The sequence below is a fragment of the Acipenser ruthenus genome, chromosome 16 (assembly GCF_902713425.1).
Source record: "Acipenser ruthenus chromosome 16, fAciRut3.2 maternal haplotype, whole genome shotgun sequence".
Classification (NCBI taxonomy): Eukaryota; Metazoa; Chordata; class Actinopteri; order Acipenseriformes; family Acipenseridae; genus Acipenser; species Acipenser ruthenus.
In genome coordinates, this window is record NC_081204.1 from 10,514,818 (window position 1) to 10,539,894 (window position 25,077).

General features: G+C 37.3%; 1 protein-coding gene across 3 annotated transcripts in view; it reads left to right on the forward strand.

Annotated features, from left to right (window-relative positions):
* Positions 1–25,077, forward strand: part of LOC117413608 (glutamate receptor-interacting protein 2-like) — a 95,412-nt gene that overhangs the window by 22,588 nt on the left and 47,747 nt on the right. The window contains exon 1 of one of the 3 annotated variants that reach the window (XM_058988775.1): positions 16,979–17,805. The exons of the other annotated variants lie outside the window; for them this stretch is intronic. Coding sequence (XP_058844758.1) covers positions 17,766–17,805 — 40 coding nt within the window. The 5' untranslated portion in view covers positions 16,979–17,765. Of the gene's footprint in view, positions 1–16,978; positions 17,806–25,077 lie in introns of those variants that run through there. 3 annotated transcript variants of the gene reach the window in all.

Genomic DNA, 25,077 nt, shown 5'->3' on the forward strand with positions numbered 1-25,077 from the left:
CTCTCAACCCCGTGCCCTTCACACTGCGGCTGACTCTCCCTGCTCTTCACTGTTCGCCTCTCTGTTCTGTAATTGGCCCCAGAAGGCACGTCCATAGTGCGTGTGGTGATAGAATAAGTTATTGTTTCTATAGGGTCTACCCCCCCCCCCCCCTGAATGACTAGATAGCTGGGACTGTAGAAGGAACATAAAGAGATGGTGTAACAGGACTAGAATCAGATGAGAAATACAGATGCGTACATTGTGTTTTGTAGCCAGGCTGAGATGTTCTTGTTGGGATAGGTTATGGGGTTTAATGAGCGGCCTGGAAATAAGATTTTCTCTTCAAAAAAAGACAATCCAATCTTAATATTTAAACATTTTGAAACTATCAACTTTAAAGCGCTCAGGAGACATTGAAATACATTACTTAGTTTCCAGTTATTTCAAAATGTTGACAAATGGCTGTATGCTTGCCACATGGGTGTTGCACAATACTCCAGTTCCACCCCCACCCCTCCACAAACATTTGACTGTCCCTATTTACGAGTCCTACATGTTGTCTTGTCTCTTTATTTTGTTAAACCTCCTTGCTTCCTCTTTCTTGTGAATAGTCAGCTGATTAGCAGCTGTGTCCTGACGATAAAGACAGGCCTGTTATTATAAAGGGTGTCACTGTTCAGCGAGAAGTTCCATTCTATAGAAAGGCCTTTGTGGTTCCATGTATTGTGTTTAATTAGCAAGGAGTCTGTGATGCCAATTGCATAAATCAATAGTACTGCAATTACTGGTTTAGTCATACTATAATTGCCACCATGCTATTGACTTGATGTTGTAGCTTAACTGATTCTTTTGAATACTTATCTTTAAATGTCAGTGCCAAGAGGGTTGTTCGCAATGTTGCATATAATATATTTTTTTCACCCAAAATATATATTTATTTTTTTATTTTTATTTATTTATTTGAAATACCCAAACCTGATATATTTTGGTATACACGCCTCCAGAGCCATTTTATGATGTAAAAATTAAGCCGTAAAATTTGGAAAATAATTTTCTAAAATAGAGGAAAAAATAAGTCCAACTAAATACAATCCTAGTTTGTGGGTCGTTTTTTTGTCTAAACTTCCTGTTTCTAGGTGGCTTGTTTTCATTCCCAGTACCTTCAGACTTCCACTATTCAGACTGTGTGTCCAAAAGGATTTTAAATATTATAAAGTAGTTGAAATATGGCATAGCCATTTTAAAGAGGGGTCCTTAGGTGTTGTTTGTGGCAGTGATTCTTTATTTACTGTGTGTGTGTGTGTGTGTGTGTGTGTGTGTGTGTGTGTATATGTATGTGTATATATATATATATATATATATATATTGTAAGATAGCGGGTTGTGAGAGACAGCAGGGAGGGGGTTAAAACCTCCCTGCGAGAGAAATGCACCGCTTTGTATTGTATTGTTTTATTGTTTCATTTAGTTTTGTTAATTGCTTTAGTGTTTAGTTTAATTGTTTTAATATTAATGATCATCCACACCTGGGCGTTATTGGGGAATTAGACCCAGGTGTGGGGTTTAAAAGGAGAGCAGGCAGTCTGCTCGAGGCTGCGTAGTAGAAGGAGGCAGAAGAGGTGCTCTGTCTCCGAGTAGCCAGAGAAAGAAAAAAAAGTAAGTGCGGTATCAAACCAGTGTGTTTTTGTAAGGGCGGGGAAACAGCGTAGCTGTCCCGTGTTAGTCAGGGTGTTCCTGTGTGTTAGGTAGTGCTCGTACAGAGCTAGGTGTTTATTTTGTGTGTTTTGTTTTATTTTGTGTTCATTAAAAAAATAGCGCAACCGCGCAAGAAAATCCATTTCAGTGTCCTGGGTCGTATTTTTAAAGGGGCAACGAACCCGAGTGGGTCCAGCTGTTTTACAATATATATATATATATATATATAATTAAAACTAAAGAAAGTCTGTTTGGGCTTACAGTCACTTCTCAAATCGATCATGACAAAGACCTGTTGTGTTGAAACGCGTAGTTCATTTTTGTTTGTTTGCCCCATTTAGGAAGAAATATGTTTTAACTAATCGCATCTTTTTTTTAAAAGACTACAGTAAATCTTGTCCTGATTTTGAATGTGCGACCAATTGGTCTTTTGGATTTCAATCTATAAATCAAGGTTGGTGGATTGATTTGAGAAGTGAGCATAAGCCCAAACAGACTTTCTTTTGTTTTAATATACATTTGCCTTATATGGTCGGCACCTCATTGAGGTTAAGCATTGCAGTGCACAGATGTTCTTTTTTCTAAACATATATATATAAGCTTGGTGAAATTAGTAAGAGACACCCATCAATGGTATGTTTAGTATATTTTTTTTGCTTGCCGTCTACACTCACTACTGGACTTGCAATGATAGTCTAAATTTACTTCTGGTAAAAATGTATGGGACGGGGGTAGTTGGCTTGGGACCTGTCTTTGCGCTCCCGTTGGTGAGGTAGGAGAATGGATAATGTTGGTCAGTTGCCAGAGGAGTCCAGGCAGAGACTTCCAGACTGGGATCTTGCCTCCAGGGTCCTGTAGCTTAGGAAGCATTGGTTGCTTTGGCAAGACTGGATAGAAAAGACGATTAGTTTAACAGCAGAACGGAGGTCGCCTGTTGATTTCAGCTCTTTTCGAGTTGAGCAATTCAAATTTAGACATTTCAAATTGAGTAAAAAATAATAATAATAATAATAATAATAATAATAATAATAATGCTGTCAATCTGGTGTTTTGTGGTAATAAATGCCACCTAGGATTCTTTTGGTGTTACAACCAGACAAAGTACTGTACTGATTATATATATATATATATATATATATATATATATATATATATATATATATATATATATATATATATATATATATAATCTATAAAAACACATACAGTGCTGTCATCCAATTTTGAAGCATTTACTTTCAAGAAATATACACAGTTGTGCATATGGTTTTTGTTTTAGACAGACAAGAACCAAAACGAATTCCCATCTCGAGTGGAAGGAAAATGCCTTTGTTATACCGTTTTTAACAATGACCCCTGAGAGATGGGGAAGATCAATAGACCTGCATCGCACATGTTCACATGCTGCCCCAAAGATACACTCAAGCAAGCGTGTGCTGCTTTGAAAGAGGCTGCTTAGAATATTAGCGCCAGGGCAACTATGGAGCTTTGTAGCTGACATGACAACATATATGGGAGCATTATCATTCATACTCATGACAGTAGATATGCTTGCACTGTATACGTCACAATAATGAGCTGTAAACCTGTAATGGAGAGAGACTCGAATTGCACTTGGATAAATACATGCGCTGTCCCCCATAATGGAGAATAACATAAAACAACCAATTGCACCAGGATATAGCAATATTACACAGTGAGTGTTTTACATTTTAAAAGGCTGCTGCCTGCAGCAACAGAATTGTAACCTGCACAAAGATGAAATTTTATTTTATTTATTTATTTATTTTAAACGCGCTACTTTGGGTAAGCATTTTATTGCTTCTGGGAGTGCTAACCACATTTTCCTGAGCATTAGGAGTTGTACTGTAAACATTACTTACATTTAAACCGTGCCCGTTGGTAAGTCTGCAGATTTGTAAGACGCTTGGAGCTGTAAATAAGTGATGTCACAGATGCGTGCGTTTTTGTGTTGTATCAGTACTTGAATGCTTGTTTGAAAGTTGACAAAAGCAGGGAATAAAAACAACAACCTCTGAGTGCCACTAAAGCACACTAATTATGTTCCTTCACTGTAGAAACTGCCCACAACAGTAGGCATCCTCTGATCCCAAAACCAAGCCAATTGCATCTTCGCACCCAGGAGTGTGACAGCAGATGTCGGTTAGCTACCAGCTCCTGGAGGACAAAGGCCAGCCCTGCAGGTGTCTGCTTTCAGCTCAACTGAAATCAAAGTCGCCATAGTTACGTATTTATTCTATCTTGATGTCCTTTGAAAAAAGCAGAGGTAGTGGTGTAACATTTCTCTTGGAGAAACCAATGTGCCGCCTTCATATTGGATTCCCTTTCTCGGGGGTTATCAGTGAAGCACAGGAGGTATTTTATGTCCTGTGTGAATCATGCTTAACACAGCCTTTTACACATTAAATCATCCCTTCCACTCCTACTTCCACTAGAAAACTGTTGTGTCTTTCTAAATAGTAATGAACAGAAGACTACATTCACTAATCAGTAGCTGTGATTGCTAAAATACAATACCTGATTGGTAGAATGCGTTTAAACTTTAAACCATTTCCATTTATCTTCCAAGCACAAGGGTTGGGCAGTCCTATATTGAAAGTATTTTTTTCCAACCAGATCCTTTTAATTATTTTATTCATCGTCAGTAGGGTCAACTTAATAAGTAAGGGACTGCCTGGAACAAAGACTTGCAATAGAATGGAGTAGAAGAGACAACAGTGATAGTCCTACTAGCATTATTCCAACAAAAGGCTTACTACAGTGCTCCCTTGCTATAAAACTCTCGATTATAACGCGTCTCGGATATAACGCTCCTACAGCATGTCCCCCAATTCCCTATACTAGCGATTTCATGCAGTATTTCTACAGTAAATACAGTACCAGTGCTGTTCAAACTGTAAACAGCTTCTCAGTGTAACTTCCGTTTCTGTCTCTCGCTTTTGATACAGTATCTGAACTGAAGAAAAGCTGCGCTGGCACTTTATAACACAGACATCTTATTCAGCATTTGTTTTATAACTAAATAAATATTAGGCCTATTGCATGGTTATCTTTCCTAATGTATTTATTTTTTTTCTCGGAGAGACAAGGTGCTTCAGCCCCGCTGCGGCAGCCGAACTGAATCTTTCGAACTGAATTCCCGACCGCCGTTTAGCCAGGCTATTTTATAGGTTTAAAAACTGCTCATTAAAATGATCCACGAGTGGAAATGTTAACTTTCTTTTTTTTTTGTAAAAAATATAGCGTTGATTTACATGGTATTTTGTGCATGGTTAATTCACGTAAAGTTAAAATTTTCCTTTTCTATATGTGCATTAGAGAGGGAGTTATTTTGTATTTTAGTCAGATGTGTGTTGTGTGTCCCGCGGTGCCTCCCATCCCCTCCCCAGTTTATAATGCTCTTCGGTTATAACGCTTATATTGTGTGTCCCCCGAGAACCGCCTTAATTAGGTAGCTACATATAAACCACTGTATTTTGCCCCCCCCCCCTTCCATAATACCACCTATGGAGACAAGGTTATGTGCCTTAAGCATTTCTTTTTACTATACATCATCTTATATTCTTGTCCTGTGAACAAAGCTTGTAATTTTAATAGATTTTGTTGTGCCTTGTAGCGCATGATAAAGCAGTGCTAGTTCACCAATTGAAGCTTTCATGTCACTGCTTATTCATGCCTTCAGGAAATGCCTTGGTCAGCACAGTCTAAGAGAAATAAGGACAGAATGTTAAGCATAGAATATTATCATTATAAAGCAATAGTCCCTAAGGCTTTTAAAATTCATTTCCTACCCTATTGGCTTCACTTCACACCTCTCGCCTATTGTGCTTGCAAACTTTTACATTTTCTTCGCTTTTAAAAAAATATTCTGAAAGTAGAGCACGATAGACTACCAGTCTTGCTCCAGCTTTGGTCCTCGTCTATTGGAGTAACCATAAGCTTCTGCTGGTTAGAAAGAGACCCTTTGTGGTTAGAATCCCTCTTAACACCCCTCTTGTATGCTTCTAGTTGCGTATTTGCTCAGTTTTTCTATGGGGGTTACAGTAATTGGATAACTGACGGTTTAAATAAGGGGTAGGGAAGTCCGGTAATGGAGGGCCACTTATGGGTTTATTGGATGATGTACGAACTGGTCAGAGGTTTCATTAGTTCAGTTTAATTATTAAGGACAGATGAATCAAAGTTGCCGACCGCTGGTTTAAGTGAACCCAATACACAATTAATTTCTATGATCCATTGAATGACCCATTTTTTACAATGGCATGTAATGGGAAGATGTCCTCCTAGAAAGCGAATATTGCTTCGTACTATGAAAGAGAGAGCACTAGATTGATAAAACGAAGCTTTGTCCGAAGTAGCCCAGTCTTTTAGTCTGAGACTTCAAAGATTATGCTTTATGTATTACTGTATGTTCTGGCTGTTTCTTGCAGCTTTTGTAAGACAGACTCCCCAGGGCAGGGAGAAACAAAATGTATTTAGCTTCATACTGTCAGTTGAACGCTTGTGTTTGCTGAACCAAATGCTGCAAGGTAAACTGAGAGATATAGGTCCAGGGATGTTTTGTTATGTCTTAAGAAATAATAGCCAGAATATTGCCAATAACTCATACCTTAAATCGATTCCAAAGAAGATTGTTGAGTTGACTGTACTTGCAGACATAAACCACATACTAGCAATCAGGTCTAATGGCCCCTCCCAAAGTAGAAATTTCTTTTGACCCAAATTGAAGCAAAAGTGTAAGCGACCCACTTATCAAGGGAGTGAAAATGATATAACTTTAAATCAGTGTTCAAATTGCCATCTCAGATGTAAGTCTATTTAACCCCAAAGGAATGTTGCAGTACAGCAAATATTGATGCCGTTGGTGCAATTACATCTTGAGTTATCTTGCAGTCAAGAGGTAGGTATGGAATTGCAATCTCATGTAAAGGTATTTTTGCTGAGAACAGCAATAATTAAACTGAACTAATGATACCGAATCCGTGCAAGAACCAGAGAATTCTTAAGATTAAAGCCCATCAAACTTAAAGCACCTTTCTCATTTTCTAGAACTTTCACCCAGGTCTTCAACCTATACTGGAATTCTTTATTTTACCACGCTCGCCATCCCTTTGGCCATTTCATTCTGTAACACAAGGACAACAATGTCTTTCTCTAAAAGGATGAAAGTTCAATTCCAAATTTGGCCAATTTCAGGCAGTTTCATTTTCTAGCATGCTGCCTGGAGCGCTGGGTTACAACTTTGAAGTACATCTCTAAATGAACCCAAACCAAGGGTTGATTCTTTTTTCATGATCTAAACAGTGGCAGATCTAAACACCAGTGCTGTTTGGCAGCCCAACATGAAACTCTTTCCACTCTATCTGTATTGTGTGTTGTGACTCTAATAAGATGGTCAATAAAGCACCCCATGGGGAAACACCAGCGACATTATTATAGAGTTGTTTGGAGCTGATCAGTAACCCCCCTCCCCATGTTTTTTCAGGGATGATGCACGTTGCAACTACTTTTAAAAATACCCATCTAACACACTGGTCTGTCTGCCAGGGTTCATTCAGCTTTTTAATATTGATTGCTTTGAAGAATAGAATTTCAGTTTGAATCGTCAAGCTCCTGAGTACCGGTATTGTGATCTCAACAAAACCAATTTTGAGATGTAAAGAACTTGAGATCGTTCATCTTTGGATCTCAACATTACTAAGACCGCACACTTTCAAAAAGAAAACAAATTTTGGATGCTTCCAGTGGGTGGTATTTGTTTCCTCCCTCACATCTGCTGCATGTTAGTTTTCGTTGCATTTTTTTTCTTGCTTTTGAATAAACAATTGTCCTAAAAATAAGGGAAAGCAGTTAAACCACTAACTGCAGGTCATCCTTTCTGGAACTGGTTACAGATTAGTCATTTCTCAATAAACAAGACATCTGCTTAGATAAAAGCTGTAAAACCAGAAAGAGCCACAATTATAATCATAGACCGCTGAACAACATTTCTTTGGAACAGCATTTACTATTGACTAATATGTTGTATTGTATAGCTGTACAATATAGCAGACAACAGAGAAATATATGTATATATTGTTTTGTTTTTTTATGTACCGTATATATAAACCTCATAGATCTCATGCTGCTTTCTTGCTGCGAGGGAGGTATTTGCAGCTGTGCTTTCTTCAAGTTGTATTGAAATTCTGAATATAAGCTGTTACTGCTCATTATGACTGATCAGGATGGAACTGCCTGTATTCTTTTAAGGAACATGTAACATTTAGTGCAGCTGCAGTTTGTCAAACCCTAAATGCAATAACCTGATTTTCACAACTTCTATGATAATGTTGCACCAGCAGAACCAGTCTTGCATTTATACATGCCTATCTCTGGCAGTGCCTGTCTGATTTTGGTGGTGCAATATATTTTGCCTTAACACTTTTAAATGTTAATTGGTTGTATTTATTACAGCACAGTACAGCATATCTGTCCAGTATGCTGTGTGCATTTGGTGTGTGTTTTCATTCTGTTTATTTTAAGAAATGAGTTGTGTGCCACAAACTATCTTTATTTGGCACACAACATTTTGGACCGTCTTTTGCAACGTTTAGAATACATTGATTCATCGTCTGAAGACAATCTGATTGGGTGTTAGTTCCTCAAGGCGGGTGGAGTTGGGGTTAAGTTGTTGCATCCACTGACTTCTCAATTTGTAGCTTTGAAAATAGCCAGGCAATGTTTTAACAGTGTTTGTTGGGTTAATGAGAGGGTTATAAGGTGAAATACTGTGTCAGTTTAGAAACATGTGTTCTGTGAGAGCTATTTTTAATTTAATGACTCATAATGCCTGCCAACAGGGATGGGGGCTGGAGTTGAGATGAACTGAGTTTGGTTGCAATATATATGAGAGCTCTGATCAAAGCAAAGGGGAAAAGGGAGTATCTGTTAGTCCTTTATAATCTCCCTTTGAGAAAGTATCCTTTTGAAGTGGATATAGTTGAGGCACCTGTATGTACATGTATACTACACTTCTAGAGAACCACTTATCCAACTGTATTGAAGCTTGGTTAATAAGTGATTCATTGTATCATAATCTGGGGGTATTAGGACGTGCCTTGTCTTTAGGTCAGTACGTATATCGTACATACATTCCTGCGTGTTATTGAGACCTACTTTTTCATTTTACTGATGGCTCTAATGTTGTATTTACAGCCCTTGCGGGCAATGTACATTATTTTACTACCATATTGGTTTAGTTCAGTTATTTTTTTCGTGGAAGCATATCAAAACATGTCAGTAGGATTGTGGGAAGTGATCATGCTGCCTTGTCAAAGGACACTTCAATCATGATTTTAAGAAGGGTTTTGTTGTTCCTTCATTCATATGACAGGACACAGATTATGTACTGTTTTTGTCAAGCTGATAAGTTGTATTTCAGACATGGCCTTATACGTTTGGTCAGTTTCTCGATGACCCAGGCTCATGCCAGGTAGCTCTTTTCATTGTCCGTTCATAATATGATTATGCTGGGGCAACTGAGGCCTCTTCTTCTGAGGTCACATATGCAGTACTATCTCTTGATGCCATAATTCAGCTCAGCATGGTTGTAGCACTGGGGTTATTCTGGGTGCATGTAATCAGTAGTTAGTTCTACAGGGTCGTCACCATTTACTGTGGCTTCAGCTGGAATTGAGGTTGGCCTAAACATTGCTTACTTCTAAAATATCACAAAAATCACACTAAAGCCAATTCTTGATCACGTTTGACAATATTTGGGGGGTCTGGGGATTGACCAACAATAACCATATTAAAGCTTGTCTTTAGATACAAAAAACAATCAATTAAAGCTCCCAGTTCTCGCAGAGTTATTATACAGTACAACACTGTAAACAGTTCGCAGCCTGCATTTTTGTTTTTATATATTAAATATGTGAATTTTCCAACAAATCTACAACATATGCTATTCAATATAAGCATGGTGTTTTTTTCTGAAGGAAATAAAACCAGATCTAAACATGGTGCACACAGTTAACGTCTGAAATGTTTTTCTATGGGGTCATTATTAGGGGGTCGAGCAACCCTCACCCTTTGAGCTAGAATAGCCCTGTACCAAGTAGCAAAGGAATACTCTCAAAGACCATAAAGATAAAGAAATAACCTAGTGCATCTTGCCTGTAACGCATTGCCATTTCCTATGATGTCTCACAGTTCATATACGAAAGCTGCACACGTCATTCTAAATGTGTATTCATTTTTAGTTGAGCACAGTTTTCTGCAAACTTAACTTTTAACAGTTTGAATATGAAACAGCATTTTTTTTTATCCATAGAAAGATTTACAAGTATTCTTAAAATAACCTTGTGAATATGCCCAAATATGACAAAACCTACCCTGAAATGCGTAAGCCAGTTCCATATTTAGCAAAGGCTTCAGTCTCCAGTGCTGTCATCCTCTCGCCTTCATGAACACTACATTTAGCAACACTGCTTAATGCTCCAGGTTTATAGTTTGGATTAGCCAGTTCTGTTGGCGCCTATCTTGTGCTTCAGATGGTTCCTAGTCTGATTTTAAAGATGTTGAATGAATAATCCTCTGACACTTCAAAGAGCTCACTCAAGACATGGGAAATGAAGGGGCTGACGGTGGAACATGATATGCTATTTATTTGTCTCGTTCAAGTGGCAAGGGGCCAGTATATCAGTCTGTTTTTTTTTTGTCTCAATAAATCTTATAACCGAGCAATGTTTGTATTCAGAGTTTCTAGTTTTCATTCTATTATTCAAACGTGTTAGAAGCAGCCCGGAGAACATTTTCTTTGCATGTTATGTGTAAGCTTTTTTTGGCTTTAAATGCAGCTCTTATTTTACCTCAGTGAACCACTCATTGTTTGATTAATCATCCTGATGCCCTATTGAAACCTCACATGTATATTATATTACTAGTATTTTAAGAGTTTCATGAAAAGTTTGTTTTGCTTCTTGCTTTTTAATAAGATTCCCTTTTGTTTTTATTTATTTTTTGAGAGGTAATTACTACAGTATATATCATGATATGCATGTTTTCTGTTGTATTTGAAGAGCTAACACTTTTTGTATTGTTATTTTTAAATAATGTTGTTCTCAATACATTTGATTACTATTGGATATCAAGAGGTTGCACCTCTAATGCTAATCTCTACCTATAATTTTTCTGTGGTCTGGTTCACTCTTGCACTATGTAAAAGTACAACTGCAGTGATGAAAAAAGACTCCATTGAATAGCAGTTTGATCCATTCCTGTTTTTTTAACAGGTTAATAAGACGCACCTGTTACTGATACACTATGGCTAATCAAGCTCGTAGTAAAATCTGGGATGGATGAAACTGCTATGCTTTTGGAGTCTTATTTCTAGCCCTGAAATGAATATGTATTGTATAAAAATGGTGGTATTTCAAATGAATGCATTATAGTTCATTTACTACTTTTAGATTCTCTTTAAATATGTTATAATAGCACTTTGTTCAATGTACTCCAATTAGATTGTGCCACATGACCCTTCCCTTACAACCCTTGATTTCCAGCTCCAAACTTTCAGAATTCAGTGAAGTCTCTGCACACTAAGATATTTTGCCCTGGATTGAATGTGTCTATTTTGTATTAAAAGATTTATACACTTCTTTTTTAGTAGACACCACCCCACCCCAATTAACCCAGTTCTAGAAGCTGATCCTCTGGAGTTCTGCATAACCAATCGACTACTGCTTACAACATGTCTGATGGTAATTAGTCTCATTCTCGTATATTCCATGTTCTTTAGGGGGGAGGCTGGCAGTCGAATCCGTCAATCAAAATTTGGAGGCACCAAAAGTTGAAAGGTGAGGCCAAGTGCCAAAACCAAATCAGCCAAAAAGCTGTCCTTCATTCCTTCAACTGTTTTATATAATAACAATCTTGTTTTTAAATTACGAGTTGCTCTAACTGAAATTGTCAACAGCCAAGGCACACTTCCTGAGCTCCTACATTTGCCAATGAGAATTATTTTTCTTTGGTTTTTAGTTTTAACGTCAGACAGAAATAAATAAATCACATGGATATATTGTTTGTGCTAATGAAGATCACGCAAGTGAAACCGCATTCCCCTACACATGTCCAGAATGCCCTGTAGGTTTGTTTTTCATTTGCTTTGGTATAAATTCAACATAAGCTTGCTTGACATATGGAAGCATTGTGCTGTGCAAAAGATTTCCATATCCGAGCAATGCTGGGTGTCGGCAAACCCCTGAGGTCTATGGAGGGGGGTGTAATGCACCTTTGTCCCTTGTGACCTTGACCACCCAGGAGGTCCTGAGTGACCCATTATGGCATGACATCCAAAGATTTTCATCTGTACCTTAGGGTCCAGTTGGATGTGAACCAATTAACCACGGAAAACTCTGGGGTATCAACTGTGCACAAAGCTATAGTACCCCAGCATAAAGAAATACATCAGAGACTTCCTTAAGGCATTAAGCACCATTCCAATTCCTCTACAATACTGATCATTCTAAACACTTCTTTGCCAGTATCTTGCACGTTACCCTAAATGGGAAAACTTTAAATAAGACAATCCTATATAACCTGCTGGTATTCATTATAAATCTGTGACCATTATTTTCATCTTAAATTATGTATAGAATTGCCTATGTAAGGTACGTAAAGGGTATTCCTCTTTTGAGAGTAGAAATCCTTAAAACAATTGTAAAGTAACCAGCAACTGTGTGCTGTTGAATTTTGCATTTTGTTGTAACTCATTACGGAAAGGAGGATGCTGAAATCAAGATACGTCTTCCTCTACTACAGTTATTGTTTTTTATTGGTAGTGCAGCGAAGCACACAAAACTGTCCCTGGTGCAGTTTCTCAATGACACCGGTCATATCCAGTAGTAATTGACCTCTGTGTCGAAGCTCAAACTTCTCTAGAGAAGTTTAATGCGATTTCCTTGCCAAGTTGTATAACCTACTTTATCAACCTTGTTATAGAAAAAAAGAGTTTAACCCTCCAAAAAGTGTTCAGAAACTCCTTTAAATTGTTCTGCAGGCCAACATCAAATCCACTCTTCAAAATGTCACTTCTGATAAAGTAGTCCATAGTTAAAGCTATTAAAATTTAATTGTGTTCCCTAATACAATAGTACCTCTTATTTGAAGACGGAACATGAAAGATATTACTGCTTCCTAACAATAAAGCTGTTAATATTACAACCCTAAGTCCAATCCACACACAAGGTTAAATAAGGGGCTTGAACTTGCTTACTGAATACTAGTAGGGGAATGGAGCTGTCTTTCTGTTTTGTTATATATTTTTAACACCAGTGCACTGTGTGTGTGCTTGAGTACAGTATGTTAATTTTAATTTCAAAAGTTTGCCTTTCAGCGCTGCTGCAAATACCCTCAAATGAGTACGTCACTCGAAGTAGGGACTGAATCTAACAGGATTAATTGCGGTAAAGGAGATTTGAGGTTTTATAAGAAATGCCAAGCTTCTCGGAATACTTAAAGGTGGATTAGTGTGGTAACTCAACTACTGTAGCTATGTTTACTACTAAGAAGCTTGGGGGCTACTTTTATACAGTTATTTAATTATTTACAATAATTTACAATTATTTAGTGTCTGTGCTAGCGTTGCAGAGTCCCACATTTTAACATTGAAAAGTATTTATGGTAACACTTTAGGTATCTGTTATAAGTGATTATAAACATGTAATAAGTGATTATAAACAATCTATAAACATGTTAATTATAGACTATGATTAGAAATACTTATACACTTTGCTGTTGTTTTTTGTGTTTTGCTATTGTTTCTAATCACTTATAATGGATACCTAAACTAAAGTGTTACCGTACTTACTTGGTGTCTGTTTATGACACTCTTCTACAGTGCACTCTGCTGCTGTATCAGAAAGGTGGTCCACTTTACATTCTCTTACAGCTAGTGTTTAGTTTAAGCTGTAAGTAAAGCATGCAAGATTCCCCTCCCTTTGAAACCAGCTTTCCGTAGTGCTACTTTGAACAAAACTTCATAAATTACATCTAGAGCTCAGGAAACATACAGCTACGGACAAAAGTTTAGCATCACCTAGAATTTTAGGATTGACACTTAAAAAAAAAAAAATATATATATATATATATATATATATATATGTATATATATATATATATATGTATATATATAGTTTTGTAATTGAGATTGGTTCAGCATATGCAATAGTAAACCTTTATACTGCTCCAGAGAGAGAGAGAGAGAGAGAGAGAGAGAGAGAGAGAGAGAGCTTATCTCTTATTTGCAATTGGCGACTAGTTCAGTTGTCCGATAAAAAATTCGCTTTTCACTGCCATATTCTTTCAAACCCCTTACCATAGCATTGATACAGATTACACATGTTTTTCACAAATCATTTTACTTCATGTTTGCAAACTCTTTAAAGTCCCTTTAAATGTCCCCAGGGATACAATGTTTTTCTTCTCACACAAAAACATTTGTAGTTCTTACCTGGAAATAAAGACATTTGCATTAGAACAAATTTAGCAAATGGTACAAAATTTGTGTGAAACTGATTTTTTTTTTTAATGTAATCGTACAATTGAATTCCTGATTCACATTATGTTTATAGAAATGTGTTTGCATATATAGAATACATCAGTTGTGCATCTGGGGATGATGATCGTGGAATGCTTCTGGAGTATTGAATCTTCTGTGACTCTCCCATGCTGTGTTTTTCACAGAAGCAGATTGTACAATTAGGCATAGGCAAGCATTTAAAGCCACGGCAAAAATAATTTACAAGATCTATAGCCCTTGAACTACACTGTTGGCATTATTAGTGTGTAAAACAGGTTTAGTGATCTATTGGAGGATTTCAAAATTAATTTTGTATTTATTTCTCTTGAAAATATGGATCAACTCTCCAGCTAATTTATATTTAAATCCCAGAGCACTGCTTCCCTGGGTGATTTGAAGAAGTCGTTTTTTGTGACCCAAAAGCAGCTTTACAAGTTTGGCTTGATTTGAGATTTTATGTATATATATATATATATATATATATATATATATATATATATATATATATATATATGTGTGTGTGTGTGTGTGTGTGTGTGTGTGTGTGTGTGTGTGTTTGTTTTATGATATAATGTGAATATAAACTGTATGTTCTATGGCTGCATGGTGCAGTTTAAGTCACATAACATTTGTTATAAAATGGTGTTTTTTTTTTTTTTTTTTTTGCCCCCCCCCCCCCCCCAACGATCAATACAAAGCCCATTAGCATTCTAGAAAGATGCCGTCAAGTCCATTGTCAAATGTATGGATTTTTTGGTATCATTACTGGAAGGAGAGCAGATTTGCAGTTGTTATTTTTTTGCTGTTATTGTCTGAATTTGTGAAGAAGCAGTGGTAGCACAGAGGCATTTACAATGGTACAGAACCATTGGTAGAATAGTGCCACAGTGCACCAATATGTCTTGCATAATAATCCATTGCAGTGCCGTGGTTTAATATCAGGACACAACTATAAGAAACTAAGCAACATGAGTAGAACCACCAACAGACACTATTGCCACCACCAGAATTTTGAATATTGGGTGTTCTCGCTACCTCTAAAACCATACAAGGTGGCTGAGATGCACAAGCTGTTTTGCAGTTTAGTACCGTAGATCGCTGTATATAAACAACTGCGTTTTTATACCCTCAGATTCTGTGTTTGTCAGATAGCCGGGTGCCTGTCAAGTTGATGCATAACAAAGCCTGTAACTGGTATAGGAATTGAGACCTCTAGAGATAAAGCTGGCAGGGAGCCCGTGAGATGAGAATGATGGAGTGAGAAGTTGAAGGAAATCAGGGGAAAAGTGTGTGAGTTGAAGACTGAGCGGATGAGAGCGAGGGTGTCGTTTTTATGATGAATGGACAGACAGGTGGGATGGTAATCTAGCCGGTAACTCTGATACCTCTGTGCTGCACTGTAGGGAGTGGGCTCTGGACACTCGCAGATGAATGAAAACCGACTAGCTGCAACATCATATTGTGCTCTTGCTATGTAAGAGTTAACCCACAAGGTTGCTTGTGAACACTTTTAAGGGGGAAGGTGGGTTTGTGGGCTATTCTCATGTGTATATTTTAAAGGACTTGCATAGGAAATCAATACCAAGCCATGTCTGGACAAGGAAAGCTCATCAAAGCTTAGTCATCGTGGGACACATTTTCTTTCAAGAATTTTTTTTTTTCTAGTTTTAAAGCATGAAAAGTTTTATGTATGTGTATGTAGATAGATAAGATATTTTAACTGTGCATTTTCTTTTTATATGGAATGACCACCAAAAATTTTCAGTGGAATGTCCATGTGCTACTAATTAACTAGTTTGAACTCTGTGTTTTTTGTCTTTATCCACGGGGTTAACATTAACCAGACTAATTTTAGCTACATTTGGTTTCCTTCAAATGGTTACCTTTCTTGATCTTCAGTATTTTTTTATGCAGATTTATTTTTCTTGAGGAATATGGAATGCTGAATTAATATAGAAACTGCATAAATACTATTTCTTTCAGCCTTCGTTTGTCCACTGGTGGATGAAAGTCTGCCTAATTAATCAGCCTCCACTGTAATCAATTGCACTCCTGGAGAATTTTGCACTACATCTTGATTGGTGTATTTTGTTCTCTTATTCATCTGTCGTTTTATTCTCCGGGCCTGATGTCAAACCCAATGACATTCTCTGTCATATAAGACATATTTTTTCCAACATATTCATGATTTCTGTTGTTTTCTTAGTCTGGTTTTTTATGTTTGATACCAAGTATACATCTTTCCTAGACATGCTAAGCCATGAAATCTGGTTTTGGATATCACAAAAACAGCTGGTTACTGCATTTATTACAAAGAGATTTTTGCATAAATGTGGCTCGCTAGGTGTATGCTAATCTATTTATTCCACCACGAAGGGGCATTTGGTCATGCCTGCAGAAACATAATTGTAGGCTCTGGGCTCATTTTTAAATAGTTTATTTTTTTCATTATTTCTTTTTAAATTGCTTATAATTTATCTGCAGATGAGATACTTTGTTTGCTTAATGTACTGCTATCTGATCTTGACAAAGCCTTTACGTTCTGCCAGTGGATTCTGATGTTTGGGGACTTATGTGGGCTGGCCTATGCTGATGCAAGGGGGCAGGGCTAATAACTCAAGCCCCACTGCCTGGGACTGTGTGCATGGGGCTGCTTCAGATATAGATTACTGCTTCTACTGCAGTGTGTCTGTGTGTATGCGTATTTGTGTGTGGGTGATTTAATGCCATGGAATGGAGAAACCAATAACATTACCTGAAAAGGGTCACAGGGAGAAGGACACTGCTTTTTTTCCTTTTTCTTCTTAATTTTTTTTTTGGTTTTGCATTTTGCTGCTTTTTGAAGAAGTATGTGCCAAATGAACCAAGAGAGAAGGAAACTCATGCAGTGTGCCTTAGCATTGTTGCAGCTCCTCTGGACCTGAACAAACTTCAATTTGAACATGGACCTTTTGATGATTTTTGTGAAGCTATAGAGAAGAGAGCAAACTAACTAAGGCTGGGTGTTTTAGGGAACTTTTTAAAAAATTCGAAAAAAAAAAAAAATTTAGACATAGAACGAATAACTACCATCCATTTAAACAAAATAATTTCTGTGATTTTCCCATTTTATACAAGGGGATGTAGAAAATAACTATATGTGTTTACTGTTTGTAAAATAGTACAGTCTGGCACAACTTGCTATTGATGGACTCATTCATTTTAGCATTGGAGATGTTTCTGACAACAGTTTATATGTACTATAGGAGAAGGTCAAAGTGCTTTTAAGTTTTTATAAGGTGAATTTTAATTGCTGGTAGATGCAGTGGGTTCTGCCTGGAAAAGAAAAAAAAAACGGATTCATGAGGAGGGAAAATATCAAGAAGAACCGTGATTTGTGAAAAGCAGGTTTTTCGGTGTGAAGTGGGACTGATTGAAGCAGCCAAGTGCTGGGACACTGCACCAAGGCCTGTCTGACAGGGTGGTCTGTTATTGCAATTAACTGGATGTTTTGATAGACAATAGCAGGCATGCTGTGCGGATTGAGAAGGGAACTGCAGTCCGAATTTGGTAAGTTTTTCAGTAGATGCTTTGTGCTGTTTAAAGGAAGCTTCTTGTATTCTGCATGTAGTTGTAGTGCACACAGTATCTGTAGCACATTGGTAGTTCCAATAGCCTATTCAGAATGCAGAGTTATGTTGGTCAGTCAGATTTTTTTTTGTTTCATGTTAACTATCATCAGCTTGCCCTTTTCACTTAGGGTAATGATGGAACTTTTATCTTCAAGAGTGAAGGGAATGTTCTAGAAAAAACACAAAATATTTACACATTTTTAAAGTATTGAACTTCTGACAGATGCATTACAGTTATTCACTAACTATACAAAGTTTATTACCATTGTCTCATGCTGTTGCTATCTACAGTTCTTTCATTCATTTTGTACCTCAGTCTTATTACCTTTCATAAGCTTTAGAAAAAAGCTGGAAACAATTATGCCACATTGTATTCCCCACGGATGTGAAGTTCTACTGAAGAATAATTCACTTCCTCAGGAAGGATTGTTTCTCTTAAAGGCTAGAAAATGATGGTACATGTGATAGTCCCGATGGACTTTTTTTTTTCTGTGGAATAAGATAAAATGAGAATTTAATGATGGCCCATTTTGATACTAGTCCAGATTTTATCTGTTCAAAAGGTGGCCCATGATTCATCCTTTGGCTCTCCTGATGTTTATATCAAAGCAGGCTCTCCAGGGGTTTTATCGACTTCTTCTGACAAACCATTTATATACATGTAGTGCTCCCCCTTCATAACGATATAGTGTTGGGAGCCATGGTCACGAGAAATGGGAGCCTTGACCAAGCCACACGTTATAACTGGTTCCCCTTATAAAGGGAGAGCAGTCCATGAACGATTGACGTGGACACTGATCACATACAACAGGGGTGACCGTGGAAACCAAAAAATAATATATTAGTGACATAATTAAAACAAAAAGCCCTATACTCCACCATTTACGTCAGTCCTTGGTTAATATATTCCCAGTCAGATTTGATCATTCAGGCAAACTCAGACATGTTGGTGTTTTGCCTCTGGAGTTCAATTCAAGCAGTATTTGTTCTAAATATTTGTCCCAGTATTAATTTAGAACTTGATGTATGCCCATTTTAAATAAGTGACTATATAGATAAACTTTCTCAGGTTTGCTAATAATTGCGGGTCTCTGTATCACGGCTCAAAAAAAGCTCTTGTTATCCTATCCAAAATCTAGTCAAAGATTAGCCTATGAGGTTAAGAAAATGGGATGTTCTAAAAATAGAACTGCAATTCCATAGACATTTAAACAAGTACATACTGCCACCATGTATTTTATGTTATATTAGTGAATATCTACGACCCAATACCTTCAATAAATCGAAACAAACAACCTGTCAATTTTCTGATGTAGAAATAGATTATATTTGATTGTACAACAGTTGTACTGACATTAATTTGCTTCCCTTGTTTAATTTTACTTTATTTCTTTATATAACACCTACTAGTTACTGACATGAACACCCCAGAATTTGGCCAAATTGTGTGTTGGTTTTGTGAAAAGGACAAGTGTCCACTGTGGACTGTTACAGAGACCACTACATTCTTTCTTGAGCTGGGTTTGAATGAAGGTTTTTGGAGGTAACAGGCATCACATAGTTCCTTTTGTAGTGTTGATGAGTATGGCATTCAGCATGGAAAGTACAAAGTAACTCCAAAGGCCATCTGTCAAATTATTATTTTGCCACTTTAACCCAAAAGGTCACATTCCAGGCATCTTAAAGGGCCCCAGTATTTTGACCTCATTCCCCTCCTTGTTTATTGTCTCAGGGTGTATTGTATTTAACGTCATGTTAAACCTTAACATTAAAACTTCACAGAGTAAAGGTGCACTCTCTTTCTTAGCAGTGTTGTTTTGATGGCTCTTGCAATTTTTAGGGCTGCACTTCACCACATAACCCTTTTTAAATAAACTTGACCCATAATTGATATCCTGTGAAGTGACCCTGCGTGGCATTTGGGTTACACAAGTCTTAACTGGTTGAACTTCCAGTATTCCATTGTTGCCAAGAAATGTTGATGGTTCTGTTATCTGCATGAAACTCCTACTAGATGAATCCTGCAGTCTGTAGAGTTTCTGCATATCTTTAATTTTACCATCTTGCATCTCATTATCACCACTATCACAGTATTCACAGCATAATGCAGTTTACAATCGGAAACTGTTTCAACAGGTAAAACTATAAAGTTAAGTGAAGTTGTGAAACAATTTAGTTAAAAGCTTCATCAGTGATTTCATTTTACAAATAGAAATGTTTAATGCGCATACTGTAGTTTTTAAGCAGGTAGATGATCCATAATTCTCTCTTGTGCTTTTAAAATATGTTTAGTTTAAAATGTCCAAGGAGTCCATTGTTGAAAGGCCACTCATCTCCACAATGGAGTCTTTCATACTGTACATAAGAACATTGAATCACATTATGTGCTTTAGGGAGTGCAAAAGGCTGTTGCCATTACAGCTGTATGTTTAAGAGGTACTTCATGCATGTTTGCTTTTTGCATGTAATGTGTTCAGTTGGGATCCACGGTTGTCTAAGGCATTAGACTTTCCCCAGCCCAGACATGTAATATGATCTGCTTCTGATCATGCTGGGAATGTGACAGGTTTCCTGATCTGGAATGTGCTAGCTTTTGGATGGTGTTGGTGCGAGTGTGGATGTCCAGAGTGGAAGGCTTCATATTGGAACTTGAGATTTTCCACACTAGTGTAAGCCAGGCTGCTAAACCTAGGAGAAAGTATTGACGAGCAACAGCTGGAGGGACGGAACTGAACTTTAACCTTATTACTGCCTGAAATCAGATCAAATGAGCTTCAACACGGCATGTCCATTATTAGGGGCAATATAGTATATCGTTTATATAGTAGACATTTTGAGTCGTTCCTGAAAGATATATCATATATATTTAATTATACAGTACTACTGTATGCAAGGGCATCTCCAACAACAACACAATTCATTGAGAGCTAGTTGGCACAGCAAGTTAATTTACGAGTCTCTCTGGAGGTCTCTGAACAATTGTCAGTGTCTGCTTGTCAGAAGCCCAGGACTCAAGGGGGTGTTCAGGTCAGAACTGAGGGTTACTCGCTTGCAGAGCAAGTCCCTGTGTTTCCTGTGTCGTTCACTTTTCACCAGTACTGCATTGACAAGCACCAAAAACAAATCAAAGATGTATTTGTCTTTTAATAGCATGTTTTACATAATTAATCAGTTATTTCTTTAAAAAGTAACGGTTTCATAAATTACTGTAACTTAACAAATAAGTGCACATTAGTGGTGTGAAAATGCCATTAGCCTGCAGCTTGTAAAATCTGATTGGGCTACAAACATTTTCTTTTTGGTAACTTGACTCTTAGTTTCATGTGTGTTAAAACAAATAATGCCGTCAAATAACTGCAGAAAGTCAGTAAGACCTATGATAATTAAAATCAGCAGAAGCCTTGTTAAGTGTTTTTTTTTGGTTTTGTTTGTTTAATAAAATACTTTGGGTAGGGAAGGGAAGTAGATAAACACCAGTCAGTCAAGTTGTTTGCGAGTGCTGAGGAAGCACTCTCAAATGCTTGTTCATTTCATCAAAGCTTAAAGCCTTTAATCTTTGAGGTCTGGTTGACGCTCTGATGACCATGGCTTAAAACGGTAAGGAACTGGGAGGATTTAACATGAAATACTTGCAGTGTCTGAACGTTTTGCATTGCTTTGCAGTTTTTTTGTAGGCTTTGTCATCGACTCCATGCTTTGCTTGGTTCCGCTCTCCAGTGTAAGAACAGAAAATGCTTTGCATATACTCTACTGCTTGTATAGTTAAAATAAGAGCCTTACTAAGGGAACATCTCTAGGGTAAATGTGTCCTTTTAAACTAAAAGGGATTGATTGATTTTAGAAGACCTTAAATAAAATCAATCACAAGGTAGAATGCAATAGCTTTTACAGAAATCTGAACAGCAGCACAGCAGGTTCATTTTTTTCTTTTTTGTTCTGACCAACACGGCTACTATGCATTTTATTTCAATTGCCTATTCTGGACGAGAGAGCACTGACATGAATATGAAAAATTCATTTGACAAAAATATGACTGTAAATGTGGTTGGGGTCATTTCCTGTTTTTCAGTTCCAATTCCTATTTTAAAATCAATTGCCAGTTCCAATTCCCATTCCCTTTTAATCAATTCCAACACGTCATTGATCAAAATTGCAAATGGCATTCATCTGTTAAAATGAGCTTCTCACGGTGGCAATAAATCCTTCGAAGGAGTTGGAATTGGTTTTAAAGTGGAATTGGAATTGACCCCAAACCTGACTGGAAATGAGTGTGTTCCCTTCTGTTGACTTTTAATATTGGAACAAAAATGGAGTTAACAAACAACTCCTAAAATGGAATTATGCTGTGTTGGTTTTTCTTCTCCTCCTCCTCTCAGAAAAGAGGGGGGGGGGGGGGGGGGGGGAAGGAGACACCTTTCAAATTAGATCTTCTCCAAACCTCCCCTCTGCAGTCGTCACGGAAACTGCCTTTGTCTATTCCCTGTGATATGTGCCTCACCATTCCGCCTCCTCACTTGCTGTTTATCTGGGTGCAGCTGTAACAGTCAGTGCCGTCCCTTAGATATATTGAAGTGGCACCGATAAGGCACAGCAGGTAATGAATAGTGTCTTGCAGGCACATTGTGCAAGGGCCTTTTCATAATGGATTTGATTTCCTGCTATTGCATGACTGATGACACTGATTAGATGCCAGGATTGTGAATGTGTGCGTCTTTATATCTGGTTTTAACTCCTTGATGATTTTAAAGAGTAAGGTTATCTCTGTTTAAATCCAAGTTTCTTACCATACTGTTGTAGCATCAGGTGGATTTAATCAAAACATGCTACGCCCCATTGAGCTGTGCAATTTCCATATTCTATGGTGCTATTCAATCAAAAGTCTAGACATAGTTGGAAATATCCCAAACATACTGGTTAATGAATTATGGCAAAAGTCAGATAGTGGGTTGGGTTATATTTCTTACCCATACCAAGTAACTACAAACGTTTCCAATATTGATCTCCAGATGAAAACGTTCATCCTTAGCTGATGGATTAGTACTTTCTTATTAATGAAGAAAAAAACATGAATTTATCATCATAACAACCTGCTGAATATGTATAGCACACGCAGCGGGTGATAGAAAAATGATCCTGAGCAAGTGGCTCACAATTCAGCGATCTCCATTCTGCTTAGAATCATCAAAGTTGTCTGTTCCAGCAAATCTCATGGAGATCAGAAGGGGCCAAAAAGCCATTGCCCTCACAATTTTTTGGAAAAAGTACATAACATTTATTTACACTTTGACGTGACTGTGCAGTGTGTTCTCACTCCTTCAGAATGCTGTGCACACCTGTGGTTTAATTTTAGACTGCAGAGTGAGAGGAGGGTTGCTTGCGTCTTCATTGTCTGTGTTTGTACCCTTTTTTTTTTTTTCTCCAGCTCAGTAGATTTAACTATGATGATCAAACAAGAAATGTTTGAGGATCTGAGAATGGTAGAGGGACAGGCTGCCGATTTTGCTGCTTTAAGGATATATATTATTTAGAGGTTGTGATACAGACTGATTTGTTAAATTCCCCAAATGACATGATATTTAATCATATAGATGTCGGCAGAAGTGCATACTTGCTTATAGTGGTGTACTTTCTTCAGTGGCAAAGTACTTTGTTTATAATGCTAAAAAGAATCTGCAAAGCATCAGTGTTTTTTATGTTTAGGGTTTAATTGTGTATTACTGTACACTGAATAAGGGAGAGACAGTACAATTGGTATAATTACTCTTTCTGAGAGCCCTCTGTGGCCCCCAGTACATCTGTAGAGATGGCAGCTGTGTTCTTTCACATTGTTTCCTAGTTTTCTTCATAGATAATGGAGAGTTTAATTAATACCTGAATTTGCTGTCTGAATAAAATGATATGCTGTGTAATTATTTATTTATTTTTAAGATTTACATCTGTAATTATCTGCATAGTAATTAGGCGAGATGTAATTAAGGATGAGAGTCCCTGTTAAAATGACCACCTATAACCCTGGGAACAAAACCTGGCTATTGCCATTGGGCACAACTAGAAATCGTTTTTCAGAGTAAATAAACCTAAAATGTACTTTTTTAGTTTTGAGAATAAAAAAAGCAAATGGGATGTGTGCAAAAGGTATAGCTTTTTCAAGGTGATATATTTTGTTTCATTTTCAAGTTTAGCCTGTATGATTTAATGTACTGTATATGGGACAGAAAAAAAAACAGTACGTCATGCATGCCAAAGCAACAGATTGAGACCCAGTTTTCTTTTTCTGGGTTGCATGTCGGAATGTGGCTGGTCCATCATTCCTAGCATCATTTACTTATACACTTTAACAACTGTCTTTTTAATCTTTTTACAGTGTTGCTCAAAATACATTTAATTTCCTGTGTGTCCCAATAGCATTTGATTTATTATAATTTTATTTTATTTTACTCTGCTTCCTCTGGAGTATTACAAACAAACTTTATAGTGTTTCTCAGTACGACACTTAAAACCATGCTGTTACATACCGACATAGACAGCAACCCACAGGGCTACCCAGTGATTGATATGCATCCGAGTAAACTGGGGCAGTGACAAGGAGATCCTTGGCCTATAAGTAGCTCTGCTTTGGAGGGAAGCAGGTGGCAGATGACACACACACCCATGCACACAGTTCAGATTGACGTTGCCAGGACTCTCCAGACAAATGGTGCGTTTACTGGGAGTGATTCTAGGCTGGCTCCTGACTGCCGGGGCATACTGTAACATTTATACACAGTAACAGCAGGAGATACCGTTCTGGTGTTTCAACTGACAGTGCCCTGTTATTCTATATTTAGGTCTGGCAAAGCTCATTTGGTTTCTGCAGTTGAAACTCAAACTATGAAAGCAAAAATACATGCCTGTGTTTCTTCTGAATATTTAACAGGTACAATTTGTATCTTTTTTTTATCTGTTTTGAATTTGGTGGAGTCAATGACAAAGAGTGGCTACACTTAATTACATTTTTTGTTTGGTGTGAAATTGTTTGCGATATTGGCTTTTAGTAACCACCTCCCTTTCCAAAAATGATTAGTCCTTTTGTTCCAAATGGTGATATTTTATCCCTAACCCCAACTTTAAAACACCTCAAAATTCAACATTATTCAGTAATTTAAAGGCCAGTATCAAAAATAGCTGTGCTAAATACTTTTGTTTTATTTTGTTCAAATTATCTCCAGAT